The 27,500-nt window shown below is 38.7% G+C and overlaps 3 protein-coding genes across 3 annotated transcripts in view; 1 reads left to right on the top strand and 2 right to left on the bottom strand.

Moving 5' to 3' along the window:
• Window positions 1–5,086, bottom strand: part of LOC129112001 (growth hormone receptor-like) — a 15,914-nt gene extending 10,828 nt beyond the window's left edge. Inside the window, exons 1-2 of the mRNA XM_054624173.1 lie at window positions 5,007–5,086; window positions 3,829–3,938 (exon numbers count right to left, since the gene is read on the bottom strand). Of these exons, the coding sequence (XP_054480148.1) occupies window positions 3,829–3,938; window positions 5,007–5,008 (112 nt within the window). The 5' untranslated portion in view covers window positions 5,009–5,086. The remainder of the gene's footprint in view (window positions 1–3,828; window positions 3,939–5,006) is intronic.
• Window positions 5,087–18,264: 13,178 nt separating this feature from the next.
• LOC129111510 (cytochrome b-245 heavy chain) lies at window positions 18,265–25,544 on the top strand. The gene is made up of 13 exons (XM_054623479.1): window positions 18,265–18,408; window positions 18,765–18,857; window positions 20,082–20,192; window positions 20,288–20,372; window positions 20,727–20,878; window positions 21,498–21,679; window positions 21,772–21,904; window positions 21,999–22,091; window positions 22,597–22,850; window positions 23,445–23,607; window positions 23,980–24,126; window positions 24,216–24,340; window positions 24,592–25,544. Exons 1-13 carry the CDS (start codon window positions 18,364–18,366, stop codon window positions 24,707–24,709), a joined length of 1,701 nt encoding a protein of 566 aa, XP_054479454.1. The 5' UTR covers window positions 18,265–18,363; the 3' UTR covers window positions 24,710–25,544.
• Window positions 25,545–26,311: 767 nt separating this feature from the next.
• Window positions 26,312–27,500, bottom strand: part of LOC129111529 (dynein light chain Tctex-type 3-like) — a 3,676-nt gene continuing 2,487 nt past the window's right edge. The window contains exons 4-5 of the mRNA XM_054623508.1: window positions 27,097–27,174; window positions 26,312–26,804 (exon numbers count right to left, since the gene is read on the bottom strand). Coding sequence (XP_054479483.1) covers window positions 26,731–26,804; window positions 27,097–27,174 — 152 coding nt within the window. The 3' untranslated portion in view covers window positions 26,312–26,730. The remainder of the gene's footprint in view (window positions 26,805–27,096; window positions 27,175–27,500) is intronic.

Here is a 27,500-nt window from a genome sequence, read left to right on the forward strand (position 1 = left end):
ATTAGAGAAATAATGTATAATCTACTGCCCTCAACCAGTACCGATCGATCCACAGCTGTAGAACCTGAAATATATTTAGATGGCTTTTCTCCCATCGACCTTCAACAATTGACTTTAACTATTTCTAAGTCTAAACCTTCCACCTGTCTCTTAGACCCGATTCCGACTAGGCTGCTTAAGGAAGTTTTACCTTTAATTAGCAATTCTTTATTAGAAATGATCAATCTGTCTTTACTGACGGGCCATGTACCACAGGCCTTCAAACTAGCTGTAATTAAACCTCTTCTTAAGAAACCCACTCTTGATCCAGAGGTGTTGGCTAACTATAGACTATATCTAACTATAGACCTATATCTAACTATAGACCTATATCTAACTATAGACTATATCTAACTATAGACTATATCTAACTATAGACCTATATCTAACTATAGACCTATATCTAACTATAGACTATATCTAACTATAGACTATATCTAACTATAGACCTATATCTAACTATAGACTATATCTAACTATAGACCTATATCTAACTATAGACCTATATCTAACTATAGACTATATCTAACTATAGACCTATATCTAACTATAGACCTATATCTAACCTTAGACCTATATCTAACTATAGACCTATATCTAACTATAGACCTATATCTAACTATAGACTATATCTAACTATAGACTATATCTAACTATAGACCTATATCTAACTATAGACCTATATCTAACTATAGACTATATCTAACTATAGACTATATCTAACTATAGACTATATCTAACTATAGACTATATCTAACTATAGACCTATATCTAACTATAGACTATATCTAACTATAGACCTATATCTAACTATAGACCTATATCTAACTATAGACCTATATCTAACTATAGACTATATCTAACTATAGACCTATATCTAACTATAGACCTATATCTAACTATAGACTATATCTAACTATAGACTATATCTAACTATAGACCTATATCTAACTATAGACTATATCTAACTATAGACTATATCTAACTATAGACCTATATCTAACTATAGACTATATCTAACTATAGACTATATCTAACTATAGACTATATCTAACTATAGACTATATCTAACCTTAGACCTATATCTAACTATAGACCTATATCTAACTATAGACTATATCTAACTATAGACTATATCTAACTATAGACTATATCTAACTATAGACTATATCTAACTATAGACTATATCTAACTATAGACATATATCTAACTATAGACTATATCTAACTATAGACCTATATCTAACTATAGACCTATATCTAACCTTAGACCTATATCTAACTATAGACCTATATCTAACTATAGACTATATCTAACTATAGACTATATCTAACTATAGACTATATCTAACTATAGACCTATATCTAACTATAGACTATATCTAACTATAGACTATATCTAACTATAGACTATATCTAACTATAGACTATATCTAACTATAGACCTATATCTAACTATAGACCTATATCTAACTATAGACTATATCTAACTATAGACCTATATCTAACTATAGACTATATCTAACTATAGACTATATCTAACTATAGACTATATCTAACTATAGACCTATATCTAACTATAGACCTATATCTAACTATAGACTATATCTAACTATAGACTATATCTAACTATAGACCTATATCTAACTATAGACTATATCTAACTATAGACCTATATCTAACTATAGACTATATCTAACTATAGACTATATCTAACTATAGACCTATATCTAACTATAGACCTATATCTAACTATAGACCTATATATAACTATAGACCTATATATAACTATAGACCTATATCTAACCTTCCGTTCCTCTCTAAGATCCTTGAGAAAGCAGTAGCAAATCAGCTGTGTGACTTTATGCATAACAATAGTTTATTTGAGGATTTTCAGTCAGGATTTAGAGTGAATCATAGCACAGAGACAGCACTGGTGAAAATGACCAATGACCTTCTAATAGCTTCAGACAAAGGACTTGTCTCTGTACTTGTATTGTTAGACCTTAGTGCTGCATTTGATACCATTGATCACCAAATCCTATTACAGAGATTGGAGCATCTAATAGGCATTAAAGGAACCGCACTTAGCTGGTTTAAGTCGTATTTATCAGACCGATCTCAGTTTGTATATGTAAACAATGAAAGCTCGATGAAAACCAGGGTTAGTCACGGAGTTCCACAGGGGTCTGTTCTTGGACCTATTTTATTTACCTTATATATGCTTCCCTTGGGGAATATTATCAGAAAACACTCAGTAAACTTTCATTGTTATGCAGATGATACCCAGTTATATCTATCAATTAAGCCAGACGAAACTAACCAGTTCTCTAAACTTCAAGCATGTCTTACGGACATAAAAACCTGGATGACCTGTAACTTCTTAATGTTAAACTACTAGGCCCAGATCACCTTCGACATCAATTATCTAACGATATAGTTTCTCTAGATGGCATTGCTCTGGCATCCAGCACTACCGTTAAGAACCTTGGAGTTATCTTTGACCAGGATCTGTCTTTTAACTCTTATATAAAACAGATCTCAAGGACAGCCTTTTTTCATTTACGTAACATTGCGAAAATCAGGCAAATCCTGTCTCAAAGTGATGCAGAAAAACTAGTTCATGCATTTGTTACCTCTAGACTAGATTACTGTAACTCCTTATTATCAGGCTGCTCTAATAGGTCTCTTAGATCTTTACAGTTTTTTAGGGGAGTTTTTCCTGTGCCGATGTGAGGGAAGGACAGAGGATGTCGCATGTGTACAGATTGTAAAGCCCTCTGAGGCAAATTTGTAATTTGTGATTCTGGGCTATACAAAATAAACTGAATTGAATTGAATTATATATCTCATAATGTCTTATTTATTCAATTTTAGGTCTCCACTCTCAAACTCTCTCTCTTCAAGCAAAATTCAGACACATGAAAATCTTTGTCTGAATACGAAGAGCAATTTTCTGACTTGTGCTGCAGAGAAATGACCCCCGAGAGGTTTATTTCTATTCTTGTGACATTTACAAAAGAGGATTCTGCAGATTGTTGTTGATTGATTGGACTCCAGTGCTCCTCCCCGTGATTACGAGGAGGATGAAGGAGCCTCTGTTTGGATTAAGAGGAAGAAGAAATCGGTTTCAGGCTCACAAAGCGCAGAAATATCCCTTGTGTGAAACGTCACTGCAGAGCGTGGATCTGGACTGCACACTTCTCAAAATGTAATTAACTGAAGGGTTGGACACACTCGACCATGATGCACCACTAGAATACAAACACATACTTGTCCACTTGTTTTCTTTTTACTGCTTCCATCTTCCCTCCTTTCAATCACAAGCATGGCGGCGGCTTCACAAACGTCTCACATGATTAAGAGGAATGCTGGGGACATTAAAATGACTTCTAGGAACATACATTTTCTGTAAGTTTTGGACAAATGTGTCAGTGTTTCCCAGCACCAGAGACCCTTTAGAAAACCTCTAATTTTACTTCTTCCCTCCAGCAGCAACTTGTGGAGTTTGGTTTTGAATTTAATGCATCATGAGAACATAATTAGCACATGCACTGACAATCAGTCAGAGGATCAACTCACACTTAATCAATTAATATCTGTAAACACTGATATGATAAATAAAGTGTTGTTCTGTTTGAGTTTCATTGACCAATCACGTTGGAGCAAACTGTTGCTGAATGAATAAACAGAATTTTAAACACATTTTGCACACATTATTAGAGTCAGAATCTGCCCATAAAGTCTGCTTTTCTAGAATATATAAGTACACAAAGTGTGGTAGACTCACCGTGACTGTGTCTTTCCTGATACGTGACGTCCTGGGCCACGATTCTGCTGCCGTCCAGCGGAGGAAGCAGACAGAGCAGCAGCCACAGCATCCTGCAGCCTCCGGTCGACCTGTCAACACCAACAGCACCGTTTAAAGACACCAGCTCAGGTCTGAGGAGATTCATGCACGGAGGAACATGTGACCCGAACACAACAGGACGTTTCACAAGGCCAGCGGTGTGACGGACCCGCAGCTCTTTTCTCAGAAGCAGCAGCATCACTTCCTCCAGTTATGAGACACACCACCCCATCACTACCATCAGATCAGTACACATGCATTCCTACCAAATTACACCACAGCAGTGAATAGAAAGACTAATCTAAATCTGATTACCAGCAGAGAAAACTCTCAGAACAGGAAGTCTGTCGCATTCAAAACGTTTCTTTTTTTTTTTTAAAGAGGCATGAAAAACTTTGTTGTTTATATTAGACGTAAATGTACTCAAGTATCCAAAGTAAAAGTACTTAAGATTTTCATGCAGGATGTAAAAAATAAAAAAGATTTATCGAGTGGAGTACAAGTACAACATTAAGTAAAAGTACTTCAGGGTTGTATTAGGTGAAGTAAAATGTGATTAATTATGAGACTTTAATTATAGATTAATACTTCTTGCATATTGCTTCATTGTACGTTATACCAAGAACCAAAAATAGCGTGACACAGAGATCTCTGGATCTTTAGGTTGTGCAGAAAGCTCCTTACTCTAATGAGCTTAGTCTAGTGAACCGCTGCGTCAAACTCTCCTGAGGTCAAACACCAGAGAACGTCCTGACAACAAGGATCACAAGAGTGAGTTTAGTTCAGTGTAGTTCAGTCTAGTTCAGTCTAGTTCAGTGTAGTTCAGTATAGTTCAGTGTAGTTCAGTATAGTTCAGTATAGTTCAGTCTAGTTCAGTCTAGTTCAGTGTAGTTCAGTATAGTTCAGTATAGTTCAGTGTAGTTCAGTATAGTTCAGTGTAGTTCAGTATAGTTCAGTGTTGTTCAGTGCTGTTCAGTATAGTTCAGTGCTGTTCAGTGTAGTTCAGTATAGTTCAGTATAGTTCAGTGTCTCAGGAGTCGTTTCCTCCTCCAGAAGAAAGGATTTAATGCTTCTGTGAAGAGGTTTAAGTTTGTTCATATCAGTGTCAATCAACTCACATCCAGAGAAGAAAAATACTGTCAGCTTCAAAGCTTTTCCACCGTGGGAGCTTCTCTAGAGAGAATCCATGACTCGGAGCCTTCTTTAGGAGCTGCAGAGCTTTAACTTCCTGCTGACTGGGAGAACCAGAGTCTAAATGGACAACCCGCCTCCCAAAAAGTCCTCCGGGGCTTGGTGACGGCCCCTTCAGGGACAGCTCACCTGAGGAGAAATAAATCAATCTCTTGCTGTCTCACCACAGCGACTAAGCCAAGAAGTCCTCCTGAGATTGGTCTTAATTTAGGAATGAGTCAGGAACACGTAACATAAACTATTACAATATCCTCCTTATGCAAACAACAACAAACAACAAAGCGCTGGGTCACATGGGAGCTTAAAGGTTGGCCATGATCCTCGAGAGCGAACACAACAATCACAGTGAATAATCCCTCTCTTGATCTTGCGTGAGGGGAGGATTAAAACGGGGCCTTGTTGGGTTTTATCGAGGCCTCAGCTGACTCCGATGCTGCACCAGCCTCAGGGCGCGATGTCACCAGGTCTTCACTCCAAACCATCGCCCCCGTCCCACAGAAGACACTTATTCCTTCAGATGGAACCACAGTCACAACCTGTGCATGCTGTTAGAGTTTAAACAGCCACACAGACTCTGGTTCTGGTTCAAGGTGTCAGTAATCCTAAAACGTGGCTTATGTGCACGGTTATCCTTAAAAACAGTTAACATGAACTCAATCACCCTTCTTATCAACACTTCTATCTGTTGCACAACTCCTGAGACGAGTCCACGACGGCAAAGAAGGTTTTCACAATAAAATACTTAAATAAAAAAGAACAAAAACACAGGGACATGAAATATAAGAGATCATAAATTAAGTTTGGAACGTTTGGAACATAATTAAAGTTTAGTTATTTATGTGTTGCCTTTCTCCTTTATTTTATTTCTTAAAATTACTTTTATTTATTTACTTACACTTTTGCCCCATTTGTTACCTGTTTAAGCAAGAAATTATGTCATTATTATTGTGAAGAAAAAAATGCATAAAATAAATAAATAAATGAAGGTAAGAAATGTGTAAACTGCCAAAAAAAACAAACAAAAAAAACAGTAAAAGCTGCTGAATAAATGTGTCTTGCCTGGACATGTGTGTGTCTCTGGGGTCAAACATTTGCAACCAGATCTGGTTCTCTAGACTCCACAAAGACCTGGTGGACCTGAACCGTCCCAAACCAGAGATCTTGACAGATGAAGACCTGCAGCAGAATAACAGGACAAAACCAAGACCTGATCAGACTAAATAAAGTTTATAAATACTTTGTTTTAATGAGTCATTCGCCTCATGCGTGAGAGTCCTCATAAAGTCCACTGCTGCTCATTCATGATGCAAAACCAAACAGAAATCCCCTGAATGCTGCAGATAAAGAACAGCATTTACTCCTTTAAAGAGGCTGGATTATAAAGCTTCATTCAGACTGTTTTATTGGGATGTAAATCCTTGGTTCACGTTGTCAAACTGCTCCAACAGCTGATTGTGTTTGTTCTCAGAAAGCTCGTTTATTTCAGGTCATGGAAGCAGCTTTTTATGATTACATCTCAAAGTCCTTCAGCTGCGATAATATCAACGATTAGTCACAGAACGTGAAATGGTTAAAGTCTGAAGGAACTGAATCACTACGGCCGCGTTCTTCATGGGCACTCATTTATTTCTATTAATGCAGGAATACGTCCACGTTCTCAGAAGAGCTCAGAAAAACTCGCTGCACTGATTTCTTTATTTACAGCTGCTGCTTTCCCTTTAAAGATATTTAACACTTAATCATGTGTGCAGATTTTCTGACTTAATCTAAAATGAAATCATATCGTTACAAGATTCTCACGAGAGCCTGTATGCATCTAATTAACAAGAAGAATTTTGATTTAATGAAATGTCATGCGTTACAACTTGATCCAATTATTGGTTATGAATTTAAAAGGTGATCATGCAGCTGGATTTGATTAGCTGGTGTGAGGAATCTACTATGAGATGTGGAGAAAGTTCTCCAAAAACTCAACAAATGAAGGTCTTAAAAATGTTTTAATATATATTTAAGAAGTTTTACAACCTGGCATATGTCCCTTTACATTTCCTCATTGATGAAACTATTACAACTGGTTATTTTTAACCCATGAAGCCATTCGATTAGATTAAGTGCCCTTGAGCAAAAGCATGGGATCCAAATTGCTCTGAAAGAGGAACTTGAGTGAATAATCAGTTTTACAGATGATTAAAATACAACCGGTGAAGAAAATGTTCCAAGAAATTTAAAAAAATGGCACTAATTATCAGGAAATGTGAATCTCTTTCCATTAAACACAACTAAATATTCTTTAATATGATAAATGTAACTATACACCATATATTTAGAATAGTGTGATTCTTAAAAGACAGATTTAAGAATCAGAATTTAATAATCAGTTTACATAAAGAAAATACACACCTGTTATTGTTTGACTGAAAAAAATGCAAGATTAAATATGAAAGAATAACATTAAATAATGATATTTAAACACCAGATTTTAGTTAATTGTCTGCAGTTAGTGAATAATCTCAGGATTTTCATGCTTCACAGGATTTCTTACGAGAGAAAACATTAAATCTTTGTGTAACTTAAAAGAGAAAAGGACCCAGCAGTTCTCCTGAGTGTCACATCATAGATTTTAGAGTCTTATTCTTTATCTATAAATCTCCTCATGGATACATAAGTGACTCCCTCCTCTTCTGTCTCTGGGTTCTGGACTGCTAGTGATGAAATCCAGACCAGGAGCAGAGCACCACGGTGGTCTGCTGACGTCCATTTATGTATTTAGTGATTCTTCTCCTCCTCTCTATGTTATTAGGCTCCTGAAGAAGTTTGACAGGTAAATCTTTAGAAGCGAGGCGTTCAGGGCCGACACACGCCGGCTCACAGCAGGACGTCCGCACGGATCAATCCTTCAACTGATCGTTAGGTGACCCAATGGAGGAATGGCGTCGCCGCCAACCGATTACATCATCATTTTACAGGTGGAGGAGGTCATTAGAGTCATTATGGGAGTGCTAAACCGCTGGCTCTTATTAGCAGCTGATGTTTTCACCCTCCAACATATGAGAAGAACATTAAAAGATAAATCATTCTCGGTTTGGACTCATTAAACCTCGGGGCAGAAAAAACCTAGCATTCACCAGCAAAGCATGACTTTTATTTTGAAAGGAACCATTTCTGCTGTTCTATTTCTGTTGTGTGTGTAATGTATAAAGGAAATGTTTTGTGTTTTAACATGTTTTATTTTAGCATCTTTATGTGTTTCGCTTCCACTACCTTGACTCCCACTCTTCAGTGTTTTCAGCCATGCTAGCTGCTTAGCTCCTCATTCCTCTCCTGCGCTCAAACCTCCACCTTTACAGCTTTTAAATCAACGTCACAACAGCCAACTGTTGTTAGAACAGATCGTACTTGATTTAAATGGGACGGTATCTCATTTACAAAAGTAAGGAGAATTCAAACAGGACACGTTGAGGCGACCAGCTGTAAATATCTAAAGAAAAAACTGATATAAAATGTGGTTTTGTATATTTGTGAATACCACACACTGATATCATAGTAAACACCTAGATACCAAAGTTCTTCCTCCATAACTACGGCTTTAGTCTGAAACAATCTGCATTGTTTGCCTGCATTTAAATTCCTCTTTGCTCCAATGGAGAGACAAATTAAATTAGATATTCACCCCGAGAGAGCAGCCGTTAAAAAAAAGCCATTTAAAAGAATAGATAAGGTGTAAAGAGCGGCGCTGTCGTTGCTTCATCACACCTCCGTCGCCACAGGCGAAGCTTCTGACCTTCAACAACAAAGACTCTAATTAAAGCCGACACACAAACTGGAAGAGGAGGATTCATAGAAACACAATTAAAAAGGGAGTTTATGGATCCTGATGATATTCAGCTGAATTCATTACGGCAACACAAAACATAACAAAAATAACAACATGTATCGGCATTGTCTCTCAAAATGCATCGGCATTGTCTATCAAAATGCATCGTCATTGTCTACTGAAAGGCTTTCATACAAACGTTCTGTTTTTAAATCCTCTCTTCTGTTCGCCTGTTGGTTTGTCAATCATCAGAATATTAATCGGTAACTATTGAGTCGCTTTCTGAGGAAAAAATCTTTGTTTTCTTTCCATTTTCTGACATTTTAAAGCCAAAACGATGAATAAATCCATAGAGGAAAGAGAATGTTTCATTGATTTTGGGAGACTTGTTGTTTCAAGAGTGCAAACTTAACATCAACCCAGTAACGTGTCATTGCAACAGGACGATCAATCATTTGTATGATGTTCACCATGAAGCAAACATTGACTACGTTGATCTTTGCTTCTGAAACTTGTTTGTCTGCAAACCTGCAGAAACACAACATGGACCTTTAATGAGCTGAATAATGAGTCTAAATATAAATCTCGGAATAGTTTTCATGCAGTGAGAACAACGTGTCCGTCAGTCGCCCTGTTGGACTTTGAGGCGGCATCCTAAACCGTCATGTGCAGATCCAGCAGCGATGAGTCTTTTCTGCAGGATGTTCTGCAGCTCCACACCAGCCGCTGGGTCGGCGCCTCCACCCATCACGGCTCACCCGTAGCCTCGGGCGGTGAACGCAGAGAGGAAACACAGATGTGAACAGACAGCAGCAGTCGATCCACAGGGAGTCACATGCACCCGGTGAAGCCAGCCGAGGTTTGTGTTTGGCATAAACACCACGACAGCGGGGTTATATAATCCTGTGTGTTACTAATTAACAGACGGACAGCTGTCCAATCAGGGACATGCTGACACACAGAAACATATTTATCAGCTGTTGTGTCTGTCAGCTAAAGACTAGAGCTAATCTACATTTATTCATGGTTTGTTTCAGGACGAGCGTGACGAGATTTACAAGAAGTTTGAGATAAATATTGTGTTTTTAGTCCAAAATCACAACCAACAAGTCCCAAGTGAAGTCCAAGATCTACACTTTGTGTTTAAAGACCTTATTGCCTTTGAACAAATTTACATTTGAATGTCCAGTTGCCTTCCTGGTTTTTGGTCGTCACCATCTTTGTTTTTAACCGTCACCTTCTTGTTTTCCAGTCTTGGCCATCTTGGTTTTTGTCTGTGAACATCTTAAATTTTGTCCGTCACCATCTTGTTTTTTTGTACTATTATCTTTGATGTGAAATCACACTGTTTAAAGTTGTGAGACGAAAACACGGACAACTCTGAGACCATAAACTCATGTTTACAATGTTTACTGAGGGAATAAATCAAGAGAGAAGTAGAGTCATTTTCTCATAGACTTCTATACAACCAGAGGAGTCGCCCCCTGGTGGACAGCAGAGAGAATGCAGCTATAAGAGACTTTTCAGAAAGTCTCTGGTCTTCTTTGTTTGGCTATTTCTGACAAACTAAAGGAAAGTTTGCTGCCCCTGGAGGTCGATACGTGTCACTACACATGTCACGGCTGCAGCTCAGTATCTAGACGGTGGTTTGATTCCAACAAGTGTTTGTGCAGAAACTGAACTTCTAAACTTACTCAATGGTACCAAAGCATCATCTGAATGTACCGTAATTAAACTTTATTAAATACGTCTCAGTAATCCGGTAACTGAAGGGTAAAACGGCTTAAAAGCAGTTAAAAGAGAAAAGCTTTAGTACGTTTGCCCTCTAACACACAGTTAATTGAATTATCTTTGCCTGCACTGAGAAAAACAAGACGTATGAAGCTTTTCTGTGAGCTGCTCAGATAATCACTGTATGATGTCAAAGGTCATATGACAAATGATGAGCAACGCAGGAGTTAATGTGTACGTTTAAACGGATTCTCCACTCTGGTGTACAGCTGACAGGAAGTACTGTATGAATGCTAATTATGTTAAACACAGCAGTAAAGTATTGGTGGAGGAAATCTCCTGCGGCTTAACCCCCCCGTTTAATTCTGATTTCATGCTTTCATAAATAGGATGAAGAAGTTATGAAAGTGACGAAGACCCGTTTCTAACAAGAGGGTCAGTCAGAAGTTCATGGTTTCCTGCAGCTCTATAGAATTCAAATCCTACAGCTCCAGTTTCACATTAAAACATCAGGGAATATAAGTATTCAGGACAAACACTCTTCAGAGTCATCATTTAATGTATGATGTGTTTAAATACAATCTATCCGAGCTGTCAGGTTGCCAAAACTACTTCAAATCACCGCTATTTTAAATGCTTTACGTCTCTGGTTTGGCCCGATGCCGTTCACATTAACATCTGCAGACAGTTAAATAATCACAACAAGTCATGTCAATAATTCTAGTTTCCTAATCGACTAATCTGCAGATTACTTTCTGTATAAAACATCAGAAAGCTATAACAAATCTTCCAAACTCCAAGGTCACGTCACAAAATGTCTTCAGTCCAAAAATCCAAAGAAACTCAGTTTACAATGAAGTCGATCGACTCATCATTGCAACTCTACTTTTACTTTACAACTTGAGACGTCTGGTACAAAGATATAAACTCTGCAGCAGATAAATCCAAACCATGATTGCTCAATACAAAACTTCATCGAGAAAATGACTACTTTAGTGCAGAACACTCGTGCTATGTTCAGGTCAGACAGACGGATTAAAAGGTTCAATAAAGAGAAGAAATAGAGTTGAGAGGATAGATTGAGAGCTTATTATAAGCTGTAATATTCACCTCATTAGTACTAATTATTAAGACTTTATTTGAAGGTTTGCATCAGCCAGAAATCATCCCCATGCCTAGAATTTAAACATTAAGTGCATTCAGTCCCTGTTTTGTACAACATCTGACCTCTTATCAGTGAGAATCTGAAGCAAATAACAACAAATGGTTCATTTATGCGTTTTATCTTTATGATTCTCTTTGAGTGCTGGAGGGTAAACTGGTTAAAGGTCATGTTTTGGACTGCATGTCTTAGTTTGAAGACAAACTGGGACAATGATTTGTCTGCGTGGATATGAGAGTTTGTGCTGCACCGTCACTCAGACAGGAGAAGCAGAAAAGTCCAGCTTGATGTGATGAAACACATTAAGTGAGCAGAACAACCGACATTCATCTCGTTTGTCCTCAGTAGGTGTGGTCGCCTTTACACGTGTCACCATTCTTATCTGTTGTAACACATGTGGGCATTGAGGACGAGGAGGTTTACTGGATGAAGACGAGTCCTCTTCACTTAAAACGCCACAATATGTGTAGAAATCAAACACATAACGGCGCTGTTCATCAGATAAAACATCTCTTTTATTCTCACAACAGGTGAGACGTTGTTGCTCGTAGGAGACTTTATAGTTTCTGTTATCTCATCCATTAAACTGTCAAACAAAAGCCACGCTATCAACAGCTGCAAGAGCTCAAATACTGTATCTGCTCACACAATCATTTAATGCCAATCTGAAATGAATTAAATTGTAAAAGTGGAGTTTCGTCTTGGAAACATGCAGAAAATCTGGTTTAATACCAAGCGTGGCTATTTAATATTTAATATATATAGTGAGAAGTCTACTGTTCCCAACACATCTGGCTCCTTAAATGAAGAACTACTTTCCCTTGTTTTATTTGCATACTTGTTAGAGGAGAGATTATCCAGGAATCCTCGAGAAAGATGCAATATATATAGAAGTAAACGTTATTTAGTGCAGCAGAAATATGCTTTCCTGCTGTCAAGTTAATCCTTGATCGTATTCAAACGTGTCTTATTTCAGCTGCATGTCTATAAATGTATATAAATATCAAGATGTGATCTGTAAAATAATAGACTGAGCCTCTTTTAGATGGTTCAGTGAAGAACATGAATGAATCATCTCCTAACTCTGCCTTTATAAACTCATTCCCTTCTTCTACAGGTGACCCTGAACGTGCACAAACAGTGTACACTTAGTGTTTTTTAATGCATCAAGTAAAAAACTAATGTGTTTTTTTATTATTGATCAAAATGAGCAGATTAAAGAGTTATAATTATGATTTTGTAACCAAATTTTTGGTGATTAGACTTTTTTTTAAAGTCCTATCATATATGTTTTAATTCATGTTGTCATGTTGTTCTTAATTATCATTCTTCTCAACTCTGAATTAAAGGGACACCTGTGCACAAGCCTTATCTTCAGATTAAAGCATGAATCTCTTACCTTTTAACCTGATTAAACCGTGTGAAGATCCGTCTGAAGAGAGAGAGAGAGAGAGAGTCCTTTGGACCAGGACCAGGACCAGGACCAGGACCAGGACCAGGACCAGGAGCGTCCTCCAGCCGGTGGATGCAGCCGGTAGTCCGGGTGAGCTCCCTGTGGTGAGCTGTCAGTGGAGTGGTGAGTCCTCTGACGTCGCTGTATATTTGTACCTCCCTCCTCCTCTTCCTCCTCCTCCTCCTCCTCCTCCTCCTCCTCCCTCTTCTGTAAGGAGATTTTCCTCCACCTGGTCCGACGTCATCAGCCCAACACCTCTCTGGAGGTGAACTTTGAGGTTGGAGGACCATTACTGACAATAAAATAAAATATGTAAAAATACATGACATGTAAACATCCTCACTTCACCTTCAAATGAAATATATTTTTATACTTATTCATCTCAATTTATGACTTTTTAAAAACAAAAAAGATTGATAGTATTAATATTTCAACATTTAACAACAATAACATGACAATAAAAACCTGTGCAATATATTACACATTACACTGTGCAATAATAGTTAAAATAGTTAAAATAGTTTTTTTTCTGTCTGTAAATACAATATTTCAGTTATTGTTGTTTTTCTACTGTTTTTTGTTTTTATTGCTTATTTATAATACTTGTTGTTGTTTTTTTTGTTTTTTTAGCTTGTCTTCTTCTACTATGTCTCTTGTGTACACTTTACTCTACGCTGTTGTAAGCCTGGATTATCTTATCTTATCTTATCTTATCTTATCTTATCTTATCTTATCTTATAATAAGTAAATACATCAAATGTAAGAATCCTCAATGTCCATTAAAATTATTTTTTTATTTCTTCTGAAACAAACTTTTTAAAATACAAATTTTAAATAGTAAGTCAATATTTCAACATTATGAGATACTATATCAAAACACTGTCTCTTTAAATTCAAATAAAAAGAAAGTATGAGAAATTAAGTCAGAATTATGGGAAACTATTTAAAAAAAATGTTTTACTTTGTGCATCAGTACTATAAAAAGCTAAAAGACATGCTCAAAATCAATTCAAATCAGAATTATGACATCAAATATGCAAATTACCAAATCAAAACAAGTTAAATTAGGAGATGCTACTTTTTAAATACTAAGACAAAGTTATGAGGTAGTGAGTTTAATTAAATAAGGTCAATTTTACTCTACGTTTAAAGTCAGAATTGTGAAATTAAAATGTGAAAATATAATTAAAACATTTTAATTATTTTTTAAATTATTGTAATCAATTTATTATAAATAATAAAATCGTAGGTATTATGATTGTTTGTATTTTTTATATATATTTTTTAATGTATTTATTTAATACAGCTATTATTGCATCAGCCTTTAACAACAAGACCGCTGACAAATACAGATACCCAACAATACGGAAGCCCAAAACAGACAATATTAAATAAATAAATACTATGAAATAGATATTCAGATTTTGAGTAAAATATATAATCAATCCAATAATATTCAAGAGGTTTCATCATTCTTAAATGAAATTGGTAAATTAAACGTTGGAATTCCTTTTTAATAAATAATAGCTATTGATCAATGTAGTAGATGCTCTGGAGCTTTCAATCACGCCACATGAGCTTCATCAGTTTGCCCAGATGTCGTAGGATGGTACCGGAAATATTGATGTTTTCTGAGACTTTAAGGTGTTGAAATTTGATTTAAATAGATATTTTCCTCGCTGATGTTTAACCATAGAGAGCAGCATCATGGCCGCTCTGCGTCCCCGAGACACGAGGCCTGACTGAAACTAACCCGAGAGCTCCGTCCTCTGAATGATTCAGATGTGGAACATGAACATGTGAGTTATGGAGGAGCTGCGTATTAAACCAGAGATGGATGACGGACGTTAAACATGGATGTTTCACAAAGAAACCGACGGAGGAGTTCACACAGCAGCCTGGGAAGACTTTAACATTTAACATGATTGTTTCAATAAAGGGAAGATTTTGTATTGCTGAGTGCATCGCATTTTTACAGGAGGACCCTGAACGCCTCAAGTAAAAAAAAATGTATTATCTGTATGACAGGAAACACTAATTAGACTTTAATTAAAGTCTGATTTATGTACCGAATGCATAATCTCCTGGCCGAGATAAGAAACAAGCTGTGTTTCCTGTTGCTTCTTCACAATAAAAGACCTGTGTGTCACCAGTTAAATGCTCAGAAGAACATGTTGAGTTAGCATGTTGGAGGGACTGTAGGTTGTATGATGTAGGAAGAATATCATTAAAGGAATACACAGTGCATAAGTCAAAGTCTTTAAAACCTCAAAGACAATAATCACATGAACCTTTAGTGGAACCGACGCAGCACTTTGTGAATATGAATTGTGAAACTGCTCGGAGGAGTCCCAGTCGCCATGCAACAGATTTACTCTAATCCCCTTCACCCAGATTAGGAGGGAAAATCACCAGAGGGCCTTTCCGTTTAAATTACACAGCATGTGCTTCAACCTTCACCCTCGGCTTCATCATTTACAATATGCTGCAATGCTTCACCCGTGTTAACATGTTACATAAGGTCACTGCTGACGGCTGCATTCTGAAAATATACAGTTTTCCACGCTGCATACTTTTGTAAATCCACAAAATACAAACACAGGAAATGTTTTCTAATTCAAAGCAGATTTGTTTGTAACAATATGCAGAGCTAGAATATAATATGATAAACAATCAAAGTAAAGCAGCAGAGCCTGCACATATTAATCAATAACAAAGACGTAGAGATGATTTACAGGAACAGGATCTTCTGTTTATTAGTGTGCAGGTTTTGAGGGGAACATCTTGATTATTGTTGCTAACGCTAAAGAAAATATGAAAGAAATGAGAAGTTAATGTGACGTTCTTTACCTTGAATGTTATGGACTTATCAAGCTTTCTGCAGATTTAAGAAGAAGAAAAGAGAATATATAAAAAATGGAAAAAGAAGATAAAGGTGTTTTTTTATAAAACTGTTGTCATGAAACATGCATTATTAATATAACTAATAATGATATGGAAGCTTTCTTTGTGTGCAGTATTGGACTCATTCTGTCACATCTCATGTTTGTCACTCTGCAACTAAACTTCCACCCTGTTCCGTCTGAATTATGTATTTTTCCCCACTCGCTTCCACAACCATCTGTCTGCTCGTTCGTTACCACAAACTGACACACGCACATAAAACACGTTATTCCCTTCATGCACACACACCCATGTCTTTACATCTGGGTCCATTTAGCAAATCTTTCTTGAAGAGCATCATCGTTAATTGGAGTTTCACATACATAACTGTTATACATTACTGTGCAATGAAATAATAGCAGAGATTTTCTCTAATCTCTCCATATTCTACCCCTCATGTTTTATATTAACGCTGTATAATTTACATTTATCTCTTTCAGTTAATTAACAGTGATCATGCAGCAAACGCAGCTAAAACATGAGACACCTCTGTGTGTTCTGCTGCTAGATGGCAGCAGAACACACACTGTCATTGTTCCTCTCACATGAGCTGCACTAACACACACTCCTTTATTAAGACATACATCACGCTAACCGATGTCTTGCTCAAAGGCAGCCCGGCAGCAGGATGTTCAGTTGCATGGTGTTGGCCGTTTTAACCTCGATTGGTGTGATGTAATCCGCGGGGTTAAGTCCCTCTGCTCCATCAGCAGCGATCTGATTGACAATAATCTGGAGTGAACGATACAATTGTTGTGAAAGCTTCAGCGCTGCAGAGCTGCAGTAATACTTTGTTCTTTATCACACTCTTTGAAAAGATGGCGTTAAACAAGTTTAAGAAGCTAAAACAGGGGAGAACAGTGGGACTAGTTTATGTGAGCCTGATGCTTTTATCCACAATATCAATCTGCTTTTTCAGGGACAGACAGACAGACTCATTCTAGGTATTTATCTCCAGAGAAGTAGATTTAATTTGGGGTTAGTACAGGTTTGAGGTGTGTAACTGGGACTCTCAAACCTCTTGACCCTCCCAATGCAATCACTGAACCCATCAACGACCAGGCCAGGAGCTCTGGAGCCACTTGAAGGACCGTAGGAACCCCTTTACTTCAACCCTTCTATCAGATCTGGAACCCTCTTCTGAAATCCCCTCCCTCCTCTTTAAAACCTATCGAGGGCCTCATCCAAAGACACATGAAATCCTCTGAATAATCCTGTAAATCAAATTCATGGCGAGTCCCCTGGAACTTAAGGACTCATTCAATCATCAACAACCTCTTGATCTGTTGTAGAAACCATCCCAGGACTCCCTGGATCTTATGTATTCTCAGGAGGCTTTGCTCATGAAGGACACTCTCATCTCCAGCAGGAAATGAGAAGCTGATCTCCACTTTTCAACGATGGGATCAGAATCATTATATTCTGATAAACCTTGTTCTACTCTGCAGATCATATCGGTTCAGGTGTTTTTCTCTCTGCAGTTCAGCTTGAAACAGGAAGCATGTGGCAATAGATCTTCTGTTTCTACTTCACGTTTAGAAATCTGCCACTTCCTCTGCCTAAAATTCACCATGTCACCATCGCGGATCAGGTTCCTCTCAACTGTCACCTGCAGGGTCCGGGTGTCAGCACATCCGGGACTCAACCGTTCTTACCCTTTATGAGGGCTTTTATGTTAAACCTCTAGATTCTACACCAACATTTTCAGTCAAAGTATTGGCATCAAACTATACTTGAGGTACTGATTGTGCAGAACGTCTCCTTTAAAGGTGACGCTGGTTTTATTACTTTATACACTGCTGGGAAGCTGTGAATAGAGTCTTATCTTAACCTGCAGTAATACATCAACGTTATTCATTTCATAGATTATATTCACATCACTTATCTGCAAAGAAAACTCCAGTTATCAGATAAAAGTGTTTCACTCTTAAGTTTCATGATCATTCTTTCCTCTGATTGAACAGAAGTCAGGTTATTGATAAGGAACCTTTCAGCTGGAACTCCTTAACGACTGGAGGAATTACCGAAGAGAAACCAGGCGGCTGGCGCCAGGCCACTTCCTCGTTCGCTTCTAATAAAAGGTCATAAAATGAGCAATCACTCTTCTGCACTGTTCACTCTCCTCCTTCACTGTTTCCTGCTTCCATCTCTACTGACACAGTAGCACAGAAGCTCTTCACCATGGGGAACTTTGCTGCCAACGAGGGACTCTCCATCTTTGTTATTGTGAGTACTTTATTACTTTTTGATATTCAGTTCAATAAAGTTTGTTTCAAAGTGCATGAACTTGATGTTTGGGAGTTATCATAGTTCATATACAATCTGGTTTGAAGCATCAAATACCACAATTCATAATCTTATTCTTTGAGTCAGATAGCTCCTGATTTAAATCAAAACTTTTTATATATTTTTTTATTAAGATTTGGAGAAAAATTAATTGTGAATTATTTGATAATTTTAAGCATTTTAAAAATGATTCAATAATGCAAACCAGTGACTTACTTTGATTTAAAGGTTCAAAACCCATGGCTTAATATTTATATATATATATTTAATAACCTGCATGTGTTTGGGTGTTACAGCTGGTTTGGCTCGGCATCAATGCGTTCCTGTTTGTCCATTTCTACATGGCCTTCCTGGTGGACCGATGGTTCTACACCAGGGTTCTGCTCGGGGTGAGTCCACTTCAGGTTTTTATATAGTAAAGGAGTATAAAGTGATCTGAGGCTGCGCTGTGTCTTAAAGCAGCATGCATCAAATCAAACGGAGATCATCACAGTCTAGTTTTTTATTTCAAGTTTCAAAAAGAAGAAAAAACGTTGCATGAAAAGCATGCATAAAAAACAGGACCCGACCCTTTTCAGTTCCTCAAACTGCAGCGGGGGAAGACCGAGGAAAACCCGAAATCATGATCATCAAACTGCTGCAAGTCTGCCACTCTTCTTCTCTTTTCTTATACTGAACGCCCTGCAGCAGAACTCCAGAACAATCTGAAGACTTAATCAATTAATCAGCTTTGGAGACAGCTTAACAGAGAGAAATGATTTGGTACAATTTAAATCAATAAGCTGTGTTAGCAACCAAACTTTTTTGTTTTAGATACCTGCATAAATGACTGTATATCATAGATTATTTGGGATTTTTTTGACACTAAACTGCTTCCAGTAGAGGCTTTTCATTAACTGTCTGAAATCCCACATATTTATTACTCATAATCACAATTAGTAGATTTAATCCCACTCAACCGCTTCTGTTTACATTTTAATATCAGGCTATTTTTTTTTTTTTTTACTCCTGATCATTATTCATATGTTCTTCTTTGCTGCTCAGGACTAACACATTAAAACACATTTATTCTTTAGATAAATTGCTTAAAATTGCATATTGTTCCCTATTATAAAATAGAGAAACAAGGGGGATAAAATAGTCAATTTTACAACATGTTATCAGAGCGGCCGGCCCTTCATTAAACTTGAGAATACAGTGTGTTTGCATGGTGCTGTGCTGCAGGACAGAAATAGTCTCAGCAGGTGATTCATTTATGAGCTTCTTGTAAACCCTCAACGCGTCCTGAACACAATCACAACCACGCCCGCACTCACCTCACCTTGTCTACACCAACCTCTTTGTCTACCACATGTGAGTATCGAGGTAGAGGAGGGGGCAGCTCTGGCGTGAGGGTTAAAGATTGATCACAGCTGCTTTCATCGTGCGCTGAGTCTAAACACTCGGCTGCACAGCTGCATCCACGAGAGCAGAAGTGAAACAAGCTGCTGTGTTTGAGCACTGTCCCATCTTTACATGCATCACAGCTTCACAGAACTTTTAGGGGTTAAAGTATTCTGCACTAGAGAGTAATCAGATTACACTTTGGGGTAACACGCTCTCTAACCCATCAGCAAGCTCTGTCCTGGGCCAGAGCTCCGGCCGCCTGCCTCAACTTCAACTGTATGCTCATCCTGCTGCCGGTCTGCAGAAACCTGCTCTCCTTCCTCCGTGGTACCATCCAGGTAGAAACACCAAATATGAATCCATAATAACACCATGCTTATGAGGATCCAATCAGTACTTTTATAACTGTAATATGTGTCTGGTTTGTGTTCAGTGCTGCAGCCGAACAGCAGCTCGACAGCTGGATCGAAACATCACGTTTCACAAGCTGGTGGCTTACATGATCGCCTTCCATACAGGTACGCTGTCAGCTTAGATACCTTTATAAAACATGTCAAATGATACCAAGGTAAAAAGAATACTGTCTGATTCTTCTTCGTTGGTACAGAGGGAGGTGTAAGACAAAACATTTGATGTCAGGAAGACGAAACACAACATAAAACATGTTCAGTAATGGGTTTTCAATTCAGAATCAAACTGAAACTAACTAATATCAAATATGCAGGAAATGCAAACTATAAAATAGCCACAGCTGCCATTTTCTTTTTGCATATCTGCCACTCTATCTGTGAAAAGCCAGCTCTTCTGATTGATCATCCTGCAGCTCATTGGACGCGTTCATAATGAATCTCCTCTGTCTCATCCTCCTGCAGCCGTGCACATCATTGCACACTTGTTTAACTTTGAGTTTTTCATGGACGCCCAGCTGAATCGCAACAGCAGCTACCTGCCCTTCATCCTGTCTGAAATCGGCAACAACGGGGACAACTTGTCCTACCTGAACCCGATCAGGACCAACGAGACGGTGAGCTGAGGAGAACTCGGGTTCGCACATGAAGCTGGAGGCTTCTGTTGTTGCTCAAATCTGTGAAATCCCTTCTGATTCATTGCTAAATTTGGTGGAGAAAAGAAGAGTATTACTTCATCTGACAAGCTTCCTCTTTGGAGGTATTAGTCCTCATTTGAGAAACTTCCTCTTTTATAATACAGTATTTAGCTTCAGGAGCCGAAACACAAAGAAAGAAGATGAAGAGACTGAGAAGCTTCTCACGTCAAACCTGATATTAAATGATTCGAAGCTCTAAAGCTGAAATATTTAGGCCAGAAAAGTCCTTCATCCACAGCTGACATCTCAACTCTGTTCACTTCACTTCACCTGCAAACAAACACTCCAACTGTTTTCAGCAGTTCCACTTCAACTTCTTTCACTGAATGTATTTAAAAAGCCTCTTCAGCTACTTTGAGCATTAAAAACCTCCAGAGGAACAATGACAACACACACATTGACACATGAAGGAAGTTAGCCAACAAACATGGCCTGCAGGGGCGTTGTCATGGTGACGACCCTTTGTCCACGACCCAACTCCCACGTGACCGATCGGCTGTGTGTGTGTGTGTGTGTGTGTGTGTGTGTTTCCATGCAGAACCCTACCATCGTCATGTTCACCACCATCGCCGGGCTGACGGGCGTGGCCATCACGCTGGCCCTCATCCTCATCATCACCTCGTCCATGGAGGTCATCCGAAGGTCGTACTTCGAGGTGTTCTGGTACACACACCACCTCTTCATCATCTTCTTCATCGGACTGGTGTTCCACGGCTACGGGTGAGACGTGCAGACATGTTTGAGTGTTTAGTCTTCCAGCTTCACCTGTATTATTAATAATAATAATAATAATGCTGATATTATCCGTGCAGGAGGATCGTGAGAGGACAGACGGCCGCTAGTCAGAAAACAAACATCCCGACGGAATGTGCCGACCAGTTTGAGGACTGGGGGAACAACGGCTCCAGCTGTGCCGTCCCACTGTTTGCTGGGAACCCTCCGGGGGTGAGCGTTAGAGGACGGCAGGGTGCTCATGGGAAACGGTACATCTGTGGTTGTACGTCCATTCATGCATTAATATGTACCTTTATTTCTCCAGACGTGGAAGTGGGTGGTCGGGCCCATGATCCTGTACGTGTGCGAGAGGCTGGTCCGCTTCTATCGGTCCCACCAGAAGGTGGTCATCACCAAGGTGAGCTGAGAGAAAACAGGGAGAGCAGCAGGTGGTTTAAATGTGCTTCTCAAGAAATGTCATTATTCAGTTTTTTATGCACGGATAAGGTTTGTTTGACTGTTAGCAGGAAATCTAAAAAAACTACTTCAATAAGCTTGGGTAAAAAGTACAATTAGACTATTTTTCAATGCATAAAGCATCATAATGTGACATTACAGGCATCAATATATTGATTTTCTTGCATCCCTTGATTGCACTTTTTTTAAGCTTCTACAAAACTTTGTTTAAGCTTCCTACAAATGTGTTGCCTATAAAACAAATAGCCAATCAGGATGACTTAAAATCAAATGATTTATTTGTGTTTTAATGTATTTCTGATATGATTACAATCACTATGGTTTGGACTTTTGTAGCCTCTGGGCTCTACAAAGCTGTGATTGATATATTAAAATGTTAAATTGATGATGAAATGTGTGAATAAACCCCCTGATCGAGACTCTACGACCCCCTACCTGCCCCTCAGGTGGTGATGCATCCCTCCAAGACCCTGGAGCTGCAGATGAAGAGGAAGGGCTTCCACATGGAGGTGGGTCAGTACGTCTTCATCCAGTGCCCCTCCGTCTCCAGGCTGGAGTGGCACCCCTTCACCCTGACCTCCGCCCCCGAGGAGGACTACTTCAGCGCCCACATCCGCATCGTCGGGGACTGGACCCAGGCGCTGTACGAGGCCTGCGTAGGAGACAAGACCGAGACCCAGGAGGCCTGGAAGCTGCCCAAGTACGAGAAGGAGGGGGAGGAAAGGGGGAGAAACTGTGAATTAAATGGTCGTGATTACGTTTGATTGCATCCAACACTTAAAGAGCAGCCAGCTCTCACATTGACCGAGGCTCCTAACATCAGAGAGGTCCTGCAGAGAGCAGGGGGTTCCTGTTCTCTGTTCTCAGACCACACAATGAGAGAACCAGGTCTTTATGTGTGTAAAACACTTTGACTGGACTTATTGAACAGCGATCAGGTCTCCAAGAAACGCTGCAGAAACAAAGGTTGTCCTCCGAACAGTTCTGGATTTAGACCTCTTACAAAAGAAAGGAGGATGTTTTTAATTTGTTCCAAAAATGATTAAATATTTCTCCAAAAATAAGAGAAATTAAAAGAGAACAGTTAAATGCTATAATATAATATATAATATATTATAATAATTAAAAATATATATATAATAATACTTTAACTTAAGTAGGATTGTGATTGCAGGACTTTTACATGTTTTAATATAATTTAAACCTTTCATTTGAATCTGATTAGTGGATCCATCACATATCTGCAGAGAAAAAGATCAAATAGTTTATTTGTAGTGTTTTTTTTACGTCTCAGGCTGGCCATCGACGGGCCGTTTGGAACCGCCAGTGAAGACGTGTTTCGTTACGAGGTCGTGATGCTGGTCGGCGCCGGAATCGGGGTGACTCCGTTCGCCTCCATCCTCAAGTCTGTGTGGTACAAACGCATCCAGAACAACCAGGACGTCTTCACCAAGAAGGTGAGGGGGGGGGCCTTCAGACCAGCGGGGAAACTCAAGGTCCACTTACGAGCTTTATACATGGTCTTCATTCAGGAAGAACGAGAGAAGACCAGTAAGGGGCCTTGAGTTAACAATTTCATGTGAAACTACACTTCTAACAAGCATCAAAGCTCATTCTAAAAACGTTAAATAGAAGTCTTAACTTAAGGTCGACTAAGTAGCGTTCTCTGGAGCTTTCCACTGTATCACATGGTCTTCTTCAGCAGATGGACTTTGCACAGTAGACACAAGAGATGGGAGCTCAGTTTGCAGAAGAAGAACGTGCGATAGGGTTGAAAGCTCCAGAAAGAATACAGCACTGTTTGAAACGTTCTGCTGCTGTCCTCCCAGATCTACTTCTACTGGCTCTGCCCGGAGACGCAGGCCTTTGAGTGGTTCGCCGACCTGCTTCAGTCTCTGGAGGGTCAGATGGCGGAGAAAGGCGTGACGGACTTCCTGAGCTACAACATCTACCTCACCCGCTGGAAGGACACCGAGGTACTAATACACATAAAAACACACAGAACAGTACTGAACTACGCCGTACCAAACGCTCACACTGTGAGTTCTGTGTTCTGCTTCTCCAGGCCGCTCACTTCCGTGTTCACCACGAGGCGGAGAACGATCCAATCACAGGCCTCAAACAGAAAACGCTCTACGGGAAACCCAACTGGGACAACGAGTTCAGCAGCATCGCTACAAAGCACCCAGGGTGAGGACCTGTAGTCATGTGATCACACTGTTTATTACCACACTGTACACACACACTGTACTTCTACTTTTAGTAAAAGTGCAAGTATTACATATTAATTAAATATAAAAAATCCACAAAAAACCTAAATATACACACAATACCAAAAACCCAATGTTCCCTCCTGATAACTATATCCATTACTCCCATTACTACACTGCTGCTCTTAAACTATAATCCTAATGGATGAACTGGTGTTTTTGTGTCCTCAGAACCAAAGTGGGCGTTTTCCTGTGCGGCCCTCCTCAGCTGGGGAAATCTCTGGAGAAACAGTGTCTGTCTCACTCGGAGGCCGACGTCAAGTTCATCTTCAACACAGAGAACTTCTGAGAACCAGCAGAGGAACCGAGGAACGTCCCAAGTACTGAGACAAACTGTTCAGTGTCCACATCATACACTGTGTTTTTGATGCTTTAGTGCAGCTGTCCCCACTGGCAGCTCGTCTCCGATCTCCTCTTCGCTGCTCACCACAGACGTTTTGCAAAAACGCTTTTCTTGCTCCAAAATGGAGGAAACAACTCTGCGGTATTTTTCCACTTCTACCTTGTTCTCCTTTTGTGTTACATCAATGAGTGAGTGAAACTCTGCTGCTTTCAAAACTCTGCTTCCTATTTTCATCTAGTTTTTCTGTTCGTCCATGTCAGAGGAGGACAAGGTCACGTATTTCTAAGAAGCAGAAATACTTCATGGTTCAAACCGCTGCATTGCCCTTGAGCAAGGCAGCAAAGCTTTGTATGCAACGCTAAACAACAAAGAGAGCAGCATTATTACAAAACTCCTTAATGCTTTCTGCTTTTATGTTGCTTTTCTATTTAAGTTTTCACTTTTATATTCAGCTTCTTTGGCAGGATTCGAGAAAATACTGTTCATGAAGAAGTTTTTATACATAAGAGTGTATTTCTTTTGTTTGTAAGTTGTTCAGAAAATGACAAACAAGCAGCCTTCTGGTTACATTGTGTGATAAATGTTATTATTTTTATTTAAATTGTACCAGAATAAATGAAAGTGTGGATGCTAAGAAAACATGTGATGGGTTTTGAATATCTTTGAGTTGTATGTGAGAACTTCACCAATCACAGTATTTTTTGTCAGCTTTGTGTATCTTTTCACATCCAGGTTTAAGTGTATTTTTCTTTTTCCGATAATAAACTTGAACTTTCAGAAAGGACTTGTGGCCGTTTTTCATCTCAAAAAGATTGTTCAACAAACTTTTTAAACCAAAACTATAATTTAGAAGTCCCACCTTCAGTACGGTTTTGAATACTTGAGTATTTTCTCAGAGGGGTACTCGTACTTTTACGTCAGTAAAGGATCCGAATACTTCTTCAAACGCTGCATAAAGACTACGAGGAAGTCCAAAAATATATTTTTGCACTATTTTCTCAATACATAAAAGTTTCTTTTAGGAATTCATACAGTTACACATTTTTAATTAATAAAAAAGATTTCCAAAGAGGACTTCTGTTTGAATAATGAGACGATGGGTCAAAAAGTAAAAGTACTCATTATGCAGATTGAACCATTTCACACATCATATTATTGGATTATTATTATTATTATTATTGATGCATTCATGAGAAAACATCACTCAGTACATTTACTTTGTGCTACTGGGTGATTTCATCTGTAATATCTCACTAAAAGTACTATATTTCTCTCTGAAATGTAGTACAAGTAGAAAGTATTATAAAATGCAAACAGTCAGGTAAAGTACACGTACCTTAAAGTTGTACTCAGCACAGTACTTGAGTAAATGTATTTAGTTACATCACTGATGAATGTATTAAAGTTTAAGAACACAATAAGTAGAAGTGAATCCGAACAAAGGAGAAAAACTGCAAGAAACTTATTATGGCTATATAAAACATAAAGAGGTAAAAATATTGTATTCATCTGAAGATGAAATCAGTGCGATAAGGAAGCAGTCGTGCGTTTTCTTGAAATGTTCAAACCTTTATTGATTTAAGATAAATGAGTGAACACTGCTCTTTAATGTCTTCATGTTGAGGGTTAGGCCAAACAGCTCCGAGTACAAAACCCTCCCGCTCTCTGTTCTCCTGATACACGTAACAAACATCAGACACCACAGAAGAAGAAGAAGAAGGATAACAGCTGCTGTGTGCTGTCAGGCATCAGCGAGTGATAAATAAAGAGCACTGCAGTGACATGAGAAGATAAAATACATTACGACGATGATGATGAAGATGATTGCATGCATCTGAAGGCTGAAATACAGTTGTTTTCTTGTCTGCAGCTTTTCCTTTAGAGGTTAAAGGTCAAGCTCCCAGGTGTAACCACAGACATATGGCACTTTGTTGCCCCCTGCTGTTCATCTGGTGGTCATGTGTGTCTTATGCCACGGCCACAGCAAACACACTGACCACACAGTACATGGTGCGGTTCTCCCATCTCACCGTGGAGCTTCCTGCAGAGACAAAACACGTAGGGGAGAGTTTAGAGAGACCTTTTAAATATGAGAGAGTGTGACAAAGTAAACAGAGAAGACAGACAGAAAGAGAAGATGAGAAGAATACAATAAATAAAAAAGACAAAACAAGTAGAAGTAAAGAAAATAGGAAGAGAACGAGGAGAGAAGGATACAACAAAAGAAAACAGATGAAACAAGTAGAAGTAGAGAAAATAGTAAACACAACGAGAAGAGAGAAGAATAGAAGAACTCTGTCAGAGTGGATCAGCCGTGTGGACTCTGTGCTCACCGTCCATGGCCGTGTCCCAGTAGCAGGAGTTAGCCGTGTGGAGGCCGGCGCCTGTTTTCTGCATCACAGCACACGTCACTGAACAGAGAAACAAACTAAAGTCACAAGTAGCTCTTCATTCCTTTTTGTATTCTAGTTTTAACATTTTTAACCTGGATGTGGTCACACCTTCAACTGGTTTTCTTCCCTCGTAGAAAGGTTTAATATGTCACATGTCTGCATTCAAATACCTGTACCCCCTGTAAATGTCAGCGTTGTCACTCATGAACAGACTTTTTATCCAGTTTTCAGCCACATTTTTATGATAAACCTTTTAGATCTTGGTGGTTTTTAACCTGATGGATGATTTTAGTCGTCAGACATCTGGATCTTAAGTTATCAGAGAAACAGACTGAGCTAACGTT

Source organism: Anoplopoma fimbria, chromosome 22 (genome assembly GCF_027596085.1).
Source record: "Anoplopoma fimbria isolate UVic2021 breed Golden Eagle Sablefish chromosome 22, Afim_UVic_2022, whole genome shotgun sequence".
NCBI classification, from domain to species: Eukaryota; Metazoa; Chordata; class Actinopteri; order Perciformes; family Anoplopomatidae; genus Anoplopoma; species Anoplopoma fimbria.